Below are 12,202 nucleotides of genomic sequence, written 5' to 3'. Positions count from 1 at the left end.
GATCCTGCTGCAACCAAAAGTCTTGAATGAGCCTGCAAAAATATCCGTTTGTTAGCCAAATAAATGTTTTGCACTTAAGAGATGCTTCTCGGCAAAATAAAAAGAAAACTTCTTTTCAAAAGAAAATTTTTTTACAGGAAGTCCCTATCTTTAAGAATATTTAGCAGTCTTTGGAAAAACACCCAGTGTATTGCAGTGTTTGCCACATGGCTACCACAACAGCCAATGCTGGCTGGTCAGAAGCCTCCCTGCAATGCCAACAAACAAGGGAAGAGCGAAAGAACATCCACATAGCATCTTGTTTTGTTAAAAGTGTGAACTCAGAACATGAAATTTATTGTGACGTTAGGATTCCCCTTGCCAGTGCATGTGTGCATACCATTTTCATTTTCTTTCTTCGTGCGACTGAGCCCTGCATGATGAATGCGTCACTGTGGTGGAATGGTGAGACTTGTGAGAATTTCTCGTATTGATGGATAGATGCAGCATTCTGGAAAGAACAAAAGGAACATCAAACCTTGTATCAACTAAAAATGAGAAATGTCAAAGTAGCAATCATAGTGACAGTCAGTGGTAACAGCACGCAGGTTTTTCTTCCATCGTGATCACAAGTTTTGGTTGAGGAAATTGCCAGAAACCCCTGGACTACAATTTCTTTGCGTGAGCCACACTGACCGTTAGGTGGGGCAAACTCAGCAAAGCGGCGCAGCATGGCATTGATGAGTGTGACAGGTGCATTGGGCTGTGCTCCAGGGGCCTCAAGCCGCTTGTCGGCCACTTGCATCACGTTGGCGCTCAAGTCGTATACAACGGGCACCGCTATGTGCGATGGCTCGCCTGGCACCAGCCGGCTCAGCTGCAGCTGCAAAGCAAAGATTCCCTTGTGTTTCGTTTCATTCTGCTTAAAGTATGCAAGGAGATGTTGGTGCCTCATAGAGGTACCAGCTACTTCTTTACCCTGATGCGTGGTAAAAAGAGGGACACCCCCAGCAAAAACAAAGTGATAACAATGCAAAAAGGACTCAAGAAGAAGTTCCTATGAGTAAATCAGAAGTCACATGATTCTTCATTGCGTTAAAACACGTTGCAATAAAAGAAATAATCTTGATATCGCTAGGTAATTAAAATTTTGAGCCAATTTTCCTAAAAATACTGCAGTTTTAACTCATTGCATTCACACATCACTAAGCATTGTGCCCATCACAGTATACAATTGTTCCAAGTGCAGACACAGTGCATGCTAACATGCACAGCACATTTTCTCATACAGAAATTATCACACTGTTCCTGATGCAGTGATGCTACCGAGGACTTCTGATTTGGAGAAATTTTTGGAGCAGCAAAATTTCCGTTTTGGAGCACTATGGAGCAGCAAAAATTTTCATCTTGGAGCACTTTGGAGCAGATAATTTTGCATCTGGGAGCACTCTGGAGCAGCAAATTTTACATCCTGGAGTGTACTACAGAAGCACATTGCATTAACATTCAAGCCCCTGAATATTATTATAGTGCTCTTATGAAGGCTAGAAATATTTCGATTCATTGAAAATCTCATGGAAAAAATCATCTCAGGAGAACTCCATACTTCACTCGCTAATGAAAAAATAAGGGCTCATGCAGTTGAGTTTTCTGGATTAACCTCTTTGGCGATTATTTTCGACACTAACAAATAAACAGACTACCGGATCAATAAAATTGCATTTTATGAAATAACACTCTAAATACATCTATTTGATTATCAGCCGACGTGGTAGACAAACGTCGCAATGTACGGCAGTGCCTCAATGCCAAAGAGCCACACTGTCCCTAATGCATTCCCCAAAAAAAACTCCAAGGAGAAACTTAGGTTCTTTTTCTTCTCGATCGACGGGTTGATCCTCCCCCTCCCCCTCTGCAAGCTTTCTGCACCTCACCTGGTTTTGCGCTAGATCCATGATCGGTGCACCGATCACGGAAGCAGTGTAAAGCGACGATGTCATGTGATGACGTCATCACGTGACGTCCCGATATATGACGCCATGATGACGTCACAAGTTTTGACGATCTATGACGTGATGATGACGCCATCACATGGTGATTATTTTTTGCATCAATCGATTGACGCCGCCGCCGGTCAATTTTCATGTTTGATAAAGCATCTAAGGCTTTCGCATTAATATTGCGGATTGAACGTTAACAGCCTGGTCGTTAACAACCTGGCCTTACATACCAAACTGTCCTCCACCATGTCACCTCTATGCCATGCGCGAAACAGCTTCGCTTATCATCCACTTCACAGAGTGAAATGGCTCCTCAATTTTTTTTAAATTTTTATTGTGATAGCAATGATATGGACACTCTCAGCGGATTTTTGTCGTCGCCGTTGCTGTAATTTTTCATATAAAGTCCAAATTAATAACATCACCACACGCATTCTAGCCACGGGTAAAAGCTCGCGAGCACTGGCGACGAACGCGGCTGCAGCGGAGATTAAACTAGCCGGCTGTCTGTCTCCGTCGCACGGAGAGCGCATGAGATAACATCTTCCCGCATGCAAGCCTGCCGTCGATTGCTCATCAAACAGAGAGGAAACGCCCCGCCCGTCTTTCGTAAGGAGCACGAAGGGATGCCAGGTGAGTGGAGGGGGTGGGGGACCGCATCGTTCGAAGGGCGCAGTCGCTTGCGCGCGCGCTATCTCGAGGCATCAGGAGACGGTTCGTAAACTTGCTGTGCTCTCAATGCTTACTTCGCGTTAAGAGAACTCGGAGCACGAAAACGCTTCGGTTCCTGGAGCGGCCATATTCCCTTAAACCAGCGTTTTGTTGAGTTACACGAGATCGGATCCAAAAGAGTTAGCAGCTAGCCTTACCTCATTTAACAATACAATTTGTTGGTATCGCATTTATAACTGAGTTTTTTTAACCGTCAGCTATTGACCCTCGAAAGCAAGGGGCGGACGTGTAACATGGCGTAGCCGCTTCACTGTGGGCCGTGAGCGATGGGCCCGCTACTGACAGCTGCGCATTTGCGGCTCCGACCATGAGATATGCTTTTATTTATGAGATTACATTTTTAAAAAAGCAAGCAAAGATTCGAATTGGAACCCTAGCACGTGAGCTCGAAAGGGCAAGGCCTTTTAGGGGGTATTTACCGCAGAGTGATTTCAAACTCGGATGTGCTGGTGGAAGGAATTACGAAAAGGCTCTTCTGGATGAAGATCCATGGATAAAGTATATCTCAGGAAAAGTGTCGTGTCACACGTTCCCACCGTTCGCGTGCTCTTCCATAAACGCGAAGCAAGGAAAATTCGATATTGTTCCATATACCTACTGCTAGCGATCCCAGATTTCATTCCGCGATGTCCAGAAACATTTTAGCGGCACTCATGTAGTTATTACTGAACATTGCTTTCCTTGCGTGCCATGAAACGCTTGAAACGAGCTATCAGCAGCGTTTCTGGAACAGATGACGTCCGTCGATGAATCGCCGTCGCACTTTCTCGCTACCGATAGGCCTAGACGTCACAAGCCTCTGCGGAGAGCGCGTTTTGCTGTCGAGCCGACTTGCAGAAAAGAAGCAGTGTCGGCACCGTGCATGGCATCGTGGCTTACTCGGGACGCACGCGCGAGCGCTCTTTATTCAGCGGAATAATTCTTGGTCCATGGTTGCGACTTTGGCAGCCCCAAGATCAAGCTGCACATGTTCTGACGCGCTGGCGGTGCGATTGCCGGTGATAGATGCCCCCAAAAGCGAGACTTTGGTGCAGTTTGGCGCAATTTTCGTCGATATTATCAGGATGGCGCAGTAAATACAATTTGGCGCACTTTGGCGCAGTTGGCGCAGGAGTGGAATCACTGCTGATGGCTGAACAAGGAATGTGGCAGGGGCCACAGCTTAGACAAGTGTACTCGTCGTGTTTGGATTTAATGGCTCATTCCATATTACTGGGCATTGCTTCTAAAATTAGAGCTTTAAATATTGAAACATCTTTTTAGACCACGACTGTGGACCAATGTACGTATTACCTTATTTATCCTCCACTAACTCACCTTAACACAGCGCACACACACGAACACAGAAGAATAAGGAAACGACGACACGTGTCGTCGTTTCCTTATTCTTCTGTGTTTGTGTGTGTGCACTGTGTTGAGATGAAGATTTACCAACTTGCCCAAATATCCACCTTGCTAACTCACATTGCTATGTAAATCGACTCTGAACATTTCAACTGTGTGATTAGTGGCCAAATTTCTTACCAAATCACATTTAAACACATGCATTATCAATATTTTAATCAACAGCACTTCTATAAGTGCCCATTAAGTTATTTGCCATGTCACAGTAAAGAAAGTTAATTGCAACAGAATTCTTTGTTAGGGAAGTCATTAAGATGCACACGCCATGACTTTGTCAAACTGATGCTCGGCTGGAGCAACCTTTGGTGTGAGCTAGCAGTGGATTAACACACCAGAATGAAACAAACGTCTATCAACACAAAATATTCAATGATGCAGAGCAGATGGGAACAGAGGACAGGGGCACCCACCTCGTCCTGTGCTCATGCATCATACCAACAATGCGAGAACAATATGGGGAACTGAGAGACTTGATTTTTGTTAGTGACAACCACATGAAGCCAGGAAATGCACAGTAGAAATTAACTGCTTTTTCTTAAATTAATGGCAAAAATGAAAGTGAATGAAAAGAAAAATTGCTGCAAATGGGAGCTAAGCTGAAGCCTTCCCCATTGTGACGCTCTATCACCGAGTACTGGCCATCAGCTTTCTTATGTGTTTGTGCAGTATGTGTATCAGTCACAGTCCTGGAAACTGCTACATCTGTTGGCTGCATGTGGTTGAATTTGCAACGTATGCATGCTGAACAAAACAGGAAATGTACTAACGAAGAACAGCATCTTGTTCTTGATCATGACGATTGAGCTCATGCCAGAGGGCGCAATGGGTGGCGCGGCAGGCGGAATGGTCAGGCACAGCTGCATGCTCCACTTCATGTTCCGGTCTGGGGCCTGGGTGTCAAAGTGATTCCAAAAACAACCTCATTCCTTTGGGAAGCATAATGGGACACCTACAAGCTGGCTTCTGGAGCCAATATCCCCAGCTCGTGGGTACAGTGTTCCCCCAAAATTATTGACTAGCTGTTTTCTACAAAATATTCTTTATATTTTTCAAAGCAATTCAATATTGCATTCTTTCAGGAGAGGCTAGTACTAAAGCTCCAAGTGATGAACGGAAAAGCAAAAATATCGGTCTGCCTCATTGTGCCAATGATGTCAGCACAATTAAAAGGTCAAATAAAAAGATCTACCAATTGTCATTAGATTAACCTTTAAGACGATAATCACTTGTAAATATTTTGAAGGAAGCAAGAACTTCGGTTAACTGCAGTAAGATGACAGGTCAAAGAGCAAAAATTTTCATTCTTTCCTATGTTTGATATTGCATAAACAGGAAGTTCAATAAGATATATATATATATATATATATATATATATATATATATATATATATATATATATATATATATATATATATATATATATATATATATATATATATATATGTGTATATATATATATATATATATATATATATATATAGTACGTAGATTATGAAGAGTCTGTCTACGGTTGCCGTAAAATAAATAGGAAAAAGATATACGCTTCTAAAAAACTGTTTATTTGTCGACATTCTGATCGGAGACCGATGTTCATCAAGATCAGTCTATATATATATATATATATATATATATATATATATATATATATATATATATATATATATATATATATAGGAATCCTGCTTCTAACTATTCGAAATATTCTAGAAATATTCGAAAAATATTCGATTTGAGTCGCACTCACACTTCAATATTCGAATTCGCTGGCACCCAAAATCTTGGTATTCGCACAGCTCTAATATATATATATATATATATATATATATATATATATATATATATATATATTCAAATATTGAAGTGTGAGTGCGACACGAATCGAATATTTTTCGAATACTTCGAAGCAGGATTCCTAAGCATATTCTTTAAGATATCAACATGAAAGTGTTTCTTTTTGCTAGGTTGATGAAGCACTGGCGGGTTGGTGTTTCATAGTTGTCTGATCAAGAATGAGGCAATAAAGAGGCCGAATTCTATTTATGTACATGATTTGGTGCAACCAAAGTGTTGCTGACAACACTTTACACGTGATAGGCAAAGATGCCATTTCCTCAGCCTCTCCTCCTCTTTCAACTTCTGTGGAAGCCTAACTTATGTGGCGGACAAGGGTGTGCTCCCTTCAAGTACGGAGTTCCAAATCTGCCTCGTAGACGTCGATCTATAAGAACATTTGAAATTTTGGATGCTAAAAAGCTTCTGCTTCCGATTTTTCGGAATTCCTGTCCAAATTTCAGGCCCAAAACAGCATTAATTGAGCCCCCAACTCTGCCACATCTTTCATCTCCATGTTGGAACCAGCGTTTTCTTGAGTTAGTACATTTGCGACCGTAGCAGAGCTTGAAAGGCAGCTTTGCCGCAATATCGGGGTGTGATGAGGCGAAGCATATTGAAAATCTAGGGACCACTTCCAATCGGACGTCGACTGTGTCTTGGCAAAGTTCGACCGTAACGGAGCTTGAAAGGCAGCTTTGCCGCAATATAGAGAGTGTAGTGAGGTGAAGCATATTGAAAACCTGAAGGGGTCACTTTCAATCCGACGTTGACTGCATTTGTTTTTGGGAAGTTTGAATAGCAAAATTCCAGTGCGAATCGAATAGCAAACACTATTCGAAAAATATTCGAAATTTCGAATATTCACACACCCCTAATATATATATATATATATATATATATATATATATATATATATATATATATGCCGCAAGTATACGAGACCTTGCATTAAGTAGGCCTCAGTGGCATAACAAATTCATGGTATCACCAGGCTAAACCAGCCATTCAATGGCACCTAACAACATAGTCATTCATTTTAGCCACACATATTGGTATTTATCAAGTGTGGCCTTAATACTTCTTTTGACTTACAATATATATACCTTTTGTTTCTTTGTATATTTACCCATCCCCCTTTGTATACAGTAGCACGACTGCTCAATAAAAAAAAGGTGTAACCTGTTGCGTCACACTGAAACACACAAGCACAAGCGGGAACACTATGTTGACAGTTCTGTCTGCGTTGCCACTAGTAGAAATACAGCCACGAGCATTTAGAACAAAAAAGAGACAAAAAACAGGGTTGTAGCATGCGTGAGACATTGTATCCCACCATGTATGGGCATGCTGAGGAGCCGCTGCGTTTCATGGTGTCTTTGAACAACAATAAAGGATGTCAACATCGGGCACCATAAATTTGTCACACTGAATGGCTTGAGAAGTCTGTATGATAAAATAAGATATTGTTGTTTTCAAAGAAAATTGTGCATCCAGAGGGGTGTTGATGACATGATCACAAATAATATTTGCCAGGAGTTCGAGGCTCCTAAAAAAAACCCGCAACACAAAGGCACTTGTGCTCTTTAAACCACCTTGGTGCAACCTGTCTTCTGGCGCTATAGCAGCAATAGGTTCAACTAGGCAGCTCCTGCTGCTTTCTGAACACACGAGCCGCACCTTTCATTTTATTTTTTTGAGCGGCCGTGACAGTATCAACAAGCTACTGTGTGCATGTGCGTGTGTGTGTGCATGCGTGCATGTGCGTGTACGTGTGTATGTGTAATGGACATGGTGGTGAAGGGGCCAAGGCGTAGTAGAGATTTCCTGCTCAAAGATTTCCTGGAATTACACCAATTCTCCCTATGCTCTAAAAAAAGTGCAGAAAATTTCTAGATTTGAGGAAACTTTCCATTGGCAACACATGCAATATGGCAAGATCAAATACAAAAAGAACTTCTAGTGCATAACAATATCAAAGCACCTGTACCACATATATGTACTAGCAATTATCCTATGCACGACATATTTCATCTACCAGTGCACTTTTAATCGAACTACGAAGTAGATACAGCGTTCTCCACCGGCACTTACCAGCTCCAACCTCATAAGCTGAACAAAGTCCTTCAGAATGTTGATGGGTGCATTAAGCAGCCTAGTGAATGACATGAAGGCATTGGGCTTGTACGGGAAGCTTGCCACCTTTAACAGGGAGAAAAACATTTATTTATTTATAACCTTTCGAAATATGAAACAATTGACGTCTATTTCATATAAATGAAAAACAAATTAATGCTTTAAAGAGTATGCTAATCATGTTATGCTCACATTGCTTTCACCTTGAACAAAAAAGTGCTCCCTACAAAGCATTGCTTCAGAAGCATCTGGCTTTATCTGAAATCCAATCTGTACAGCTTATAACTGCCAGCTCTCACTGTCTTCCAAACAATGCTAACCGTAACCTCCCATAATGGAATGCAGAATGGTGGATAAATGGGCTAGCTGATAGTACATAGCATAAGCATACGGCACTGGGACGAAAAGCAAGAACAGGTATAAGTGCGTGCCGAATCACAACATAATTTTGAACATGCCTACAATAATAAAATCTGGCAATTTAAGTGCCAGAACCAGGAAATAATTAGTATGATGTGAGCACATGCACACAACAGAAGTACAGTCAAGCCTTATTTCATGAACTTCCGCTTACTGTGATAACACAATGGTTTAATATTCGTTACAAGCATACAAATCTGTTTATAAGCAACATAATTAAAATATAATCCCAGTAACATGTTTCCTAATGGGCAGTTAGCATGGCAGTGTCAGGCCCGAGGCATGATGGCAGTTTGGCGTCCGGGCCATGAGGCGTCGCTAACATCGAAACGACTGCAGCGAACCTGGTACAGGCTGCCACGAGTATTACAAGGCAAAGTTATAAAGAAGTTTTGTAAACATGACTGTGCGTGGCTCCGCTGGGTACCGCCGCCATCACGCCTGCGTAGCGCACAAGCAGACGACGCGCAAGCACGAAAGTGCATAGAAATGGAAACTTCACCACCGCAGCGAGGAGCAGCGATATCGCACCTTTATTGCTGCGCGAAGTGGTGCGATTCCTCGGGGAAAGAAGGTGAACACTTCTTCAGAATCCCTGCTGACCACAGGTATTTACACGTTCACTATTATATATTTCCCAAGATGTTCACGTCTTGATTTGGCTGTCGTTGACCGTTATGATTTGAAACTGCTGAATGAACGACAAATTTCCTTACTGCCATTCGTTGCTGCGGCCATCTGTTTGAGAAGTGGTTACGATAATAAGTTAAAATTAGTGGGCGGGCTGCAGTTTGTGGCTCGACGCGGCGTCACCTCTCAAAAGCGGAGCTGTTCGCTAGTTATGGTTGCTCACGTTAGTATATATGTGCGTGCCTCACTGCCTGACGTTGCCTCAACGATCTTATGAAAGCTAACCAACTCGGATTACACTGTCATGCAACCATGTCTTCAGAGTGTTTTGTTATATGTTACTTTACCTTATGCGTGCTAGTAACATTAACAGAGTGGGATAGTTGTTGTGCTCAGTGCAGCTGTTTTTTAAAGACGATAGTCTTTCTTGGGGAACTTAAACGCAGAAATTTTGGTCTGTCTTTCTGTCTTTCTGTTTGTCGGCACGTCCCTCGATTCAGCCACTCAGCCAAAGTTGAACCACTTGCCCAAGGGCCAGCCGTCTTGAACTGGTATGGCTGTTCATACTTGTGAAGGTTGTCGATCAAAAATAAATATCATGCATATCTGAGGTGCAACATCACTAGGTAAGTATTAGGTGGCGTGTTCCTTTAATAGAAAATGCATACATACATAATTTTAAGGACCCTAGTTTCTTAAGCTGCGCTGAAAATGCATAAGAATGGAAGCTTGAGCGAGTTGGTATGCGTTCATCTTTGTTGAAACAGCGCTCACTAGACGACGACGAAGTAAAAGAAGGCACAGGACAGGCGCTGCCTGTCCTGTGCCTTCTTTTACTTCGTCGTCGTCTAGTGAGCGCTATTTCAACAAAGCTGAAAATGCGACTGCGCTGAAATTTGCCTTCCTCCGTGCCCTTCGCACGAGCTCATTGTTGTGTTTCGGTTTCGGTTCTGTATTGCACTGTACGAATGCCATGGGTTGGTGTTGAAAAACTTTAGTTTTGAGAAGGCCAAGAAGGTGAAAAAAAATATTTAAGAAATGAAAAAGCAGCGCTGTGGGCGGCCTTCAGGCTGCCGGTTGTGGGCGCCGCTCTGGCGTTCCTGTTTTACCCAGGCGACGTGTAAATAAAAGAGTGTGTGGAGAGTACTCGTTGAGTGCGGACGTTTCTCTGCTTCAGCGCTTCGCGCCAAACCGCGTTTTGGGGCTGGCTGGCGTCCCCGCCGGTCGCGTTGGTCACCGCCGGTCTTCGCCTGCTGCTGCGCCGGGACTACCAGCACGCAACACAGCACTCATATTTCCCGACGTATTGCCAGATGGCGTCCATATCTCACACAGCGCCTCTTCTATCGTCTTTACACGACATTTGCAGCGAAGCAAGCAGATATTTTTTTAAGCACTTTAATGCATGCGTATACATCACGTCCGTGTAGTTTATTGGTGGTGTTCGCAGCCAACAAAAGTATCGCTCGCAAAGTTATTGCGGAGGCCCCAGTAGCTAACTTGGGACACTGCCCTCAGATTCGAATGTGTGCGGTGTTGCACAAGCGAAAACCACCGTGTTTCTCATCTGTGTGTCTGTTTACATACCGACCGCCAGCTCAGAGTTTTGTAGCCGTAAATTGTCCTCATTCTTATTCTTTCCCTTCGGTGCACCTTGCTGCGCTGCTCAACGAGGGACCTTGAACCAAGCGTGATACCCACCTGCCCCTTCTCGCTCTCAAGAAGCTCCCGGAAACAGTTTCGCCTGTCACTTCATTACTCTCTCGTGATGCTGCCAACGGGCGAAGGCATGGCCAAGCTCGGTTTTGGATGTTCATGAAACAGGCCGCGCCTATCGCGCAGGGCCACTCTTTTTCCCCTCTTTAACCTGGACCCATCCCCACCGCTGCCCTTTCACTTTTCTGTATCTTTCTTTTTTATACGCTGTTTCCGCTTAGTGTTTACACACCTTAATTCCTTATAAGCTTACAATATCATTTTGACTCGCAAAAGCAGTGGAAAAACAAGAACTCGATCGAGTTGTGTTTCGTATATCAAGTTTTAATTCAGGGAATATTGTCGGGACATGTAACCTGTAATAATAATTTAGTGGAGATTAAAAACAAGCACATTTATTATGCTTAGCGCCATGCCTTTAAAAGCTTGCAAGTGTATTTACTCTACTAGCTGTTTTTTCACCGTAGGGTGACTAAGTTCGAGTACTTTAATTGCAGACAACCAGTTTACTGCAAGCGAGTTGCCGTCCCTGCTGCTGAGACTGCCCCCCTAGTGTGCAAGGTAGGTGTACTGAACAAGGATCTGTTTCACCTTTCTGCTTGGAATGAAAGGGTACACAATATTTGGTTGGTGGTGCCACTGTAATACTGCACAAATAGCTAGCAAAAAATAAAAACAAACAGCAATACTATTTTGTATGCTACACCTGCACACTCGAGCACATTGTTCTCTGAAATTAGAACAGTACGTATAAATGCCACAGGTGTTTTTCAATTACCAGTGCCATGAGAACAATTGCTGTACGTAAACTTTAAATGCAGGAAATGTACTCTATTGAAAAAAAATGCTTTTAGCTTGCGCTCATAAAGTAGCATTTTGCATGCTTTACAGTAAGAATGCCTGAGTGCACTGTTTACATGGTATGGATGAACTGACAGCACGCTGCACAAATGCAAAATGAAGAAACAGGGAGATAGAGCAGCGAAAATGGCTTTTGGCATCTCACAGTATAAATAGTCTATACTCTGTCCTGTTTCCATCCTTACTCCTCTACACAGTATAAATAGTCTGTACTCTCCTCCTCCTGTACATCCTGTACAGGATAGGATGTACAGGATGTACAGGACGTCATTGTAGCACGTGGTACACCGTCTTGTTGTATATTAACCATGTTTTTCTGCGAAATAAACTAGTTGAGAGTGCAGCGGTGTCCCTTTTGTTCCTTTTGTGCCTGTCATCGTGTGCTGCTTCATATATAATCATGAACTATCACCAACTCGCCCAACTTTCGACATTACTTTACCACAGCAGTATTTTGAATCTTTTCGTTTTTTTTTTTACTGATATTATAGCCC

At 42.7% G+C, this 12,202-nt stretch overlaps 1 protein-coding gene across 1 annotated transcript in view; it reads right to left on the bottom strand.

Annotated features, from left to right (window-relative positions):
- Positions 1-298: 298 nt before the first annotated feature.
- Positions 299-12,202, bottom strand: part of LOC119388208 (mediator of RNA polymerase II transcription subunit 14) — a 103,222-nt gene continuing 91,318 nt past the window's right edge. The window contains exons 33-36 of the mRNA XM_037655873.2: positions 8,040-8,147; positions 4,883-5,005; positions 676-862; positions 299-490 (exon numbers count right to left, since the gene is read on the bottom strand). Of these exons, the coding sequence (XP_037511801.1) occupies positions 429-490; positions 676-862; positions 4,883-5,005; positions 8,040-8,147 (480 nt within the window). The 3' untranslated portion in view covers positions 299-428. The remainder of the gene's footprint in view (positions 491-675; positions 863-4,882; positions 5,006-8,039; positions 8,148-12,202) is intronic.

Source organism: Rhipicephalus sanguineus, chromosome 3, assembly GCF_013339695.2.
Source record: "Rhipicephalus sanguineus isolate Rsan-2018 chromosome 3, BIME_Rsan_1.4, whole genome shotgun sequence".
Classification (NCBI taxonomy): Eukaryota; Metazoa; Arthropoda; class Arachnida; order Ixodida; family Ixodidae; genus Rhipicephalus; species Rhipicephalus sanguineus.
Note: the sequence above shows the minus strand (reverse complement) of the source record. Positions and strands in the feature narration are given on the sequence as shown.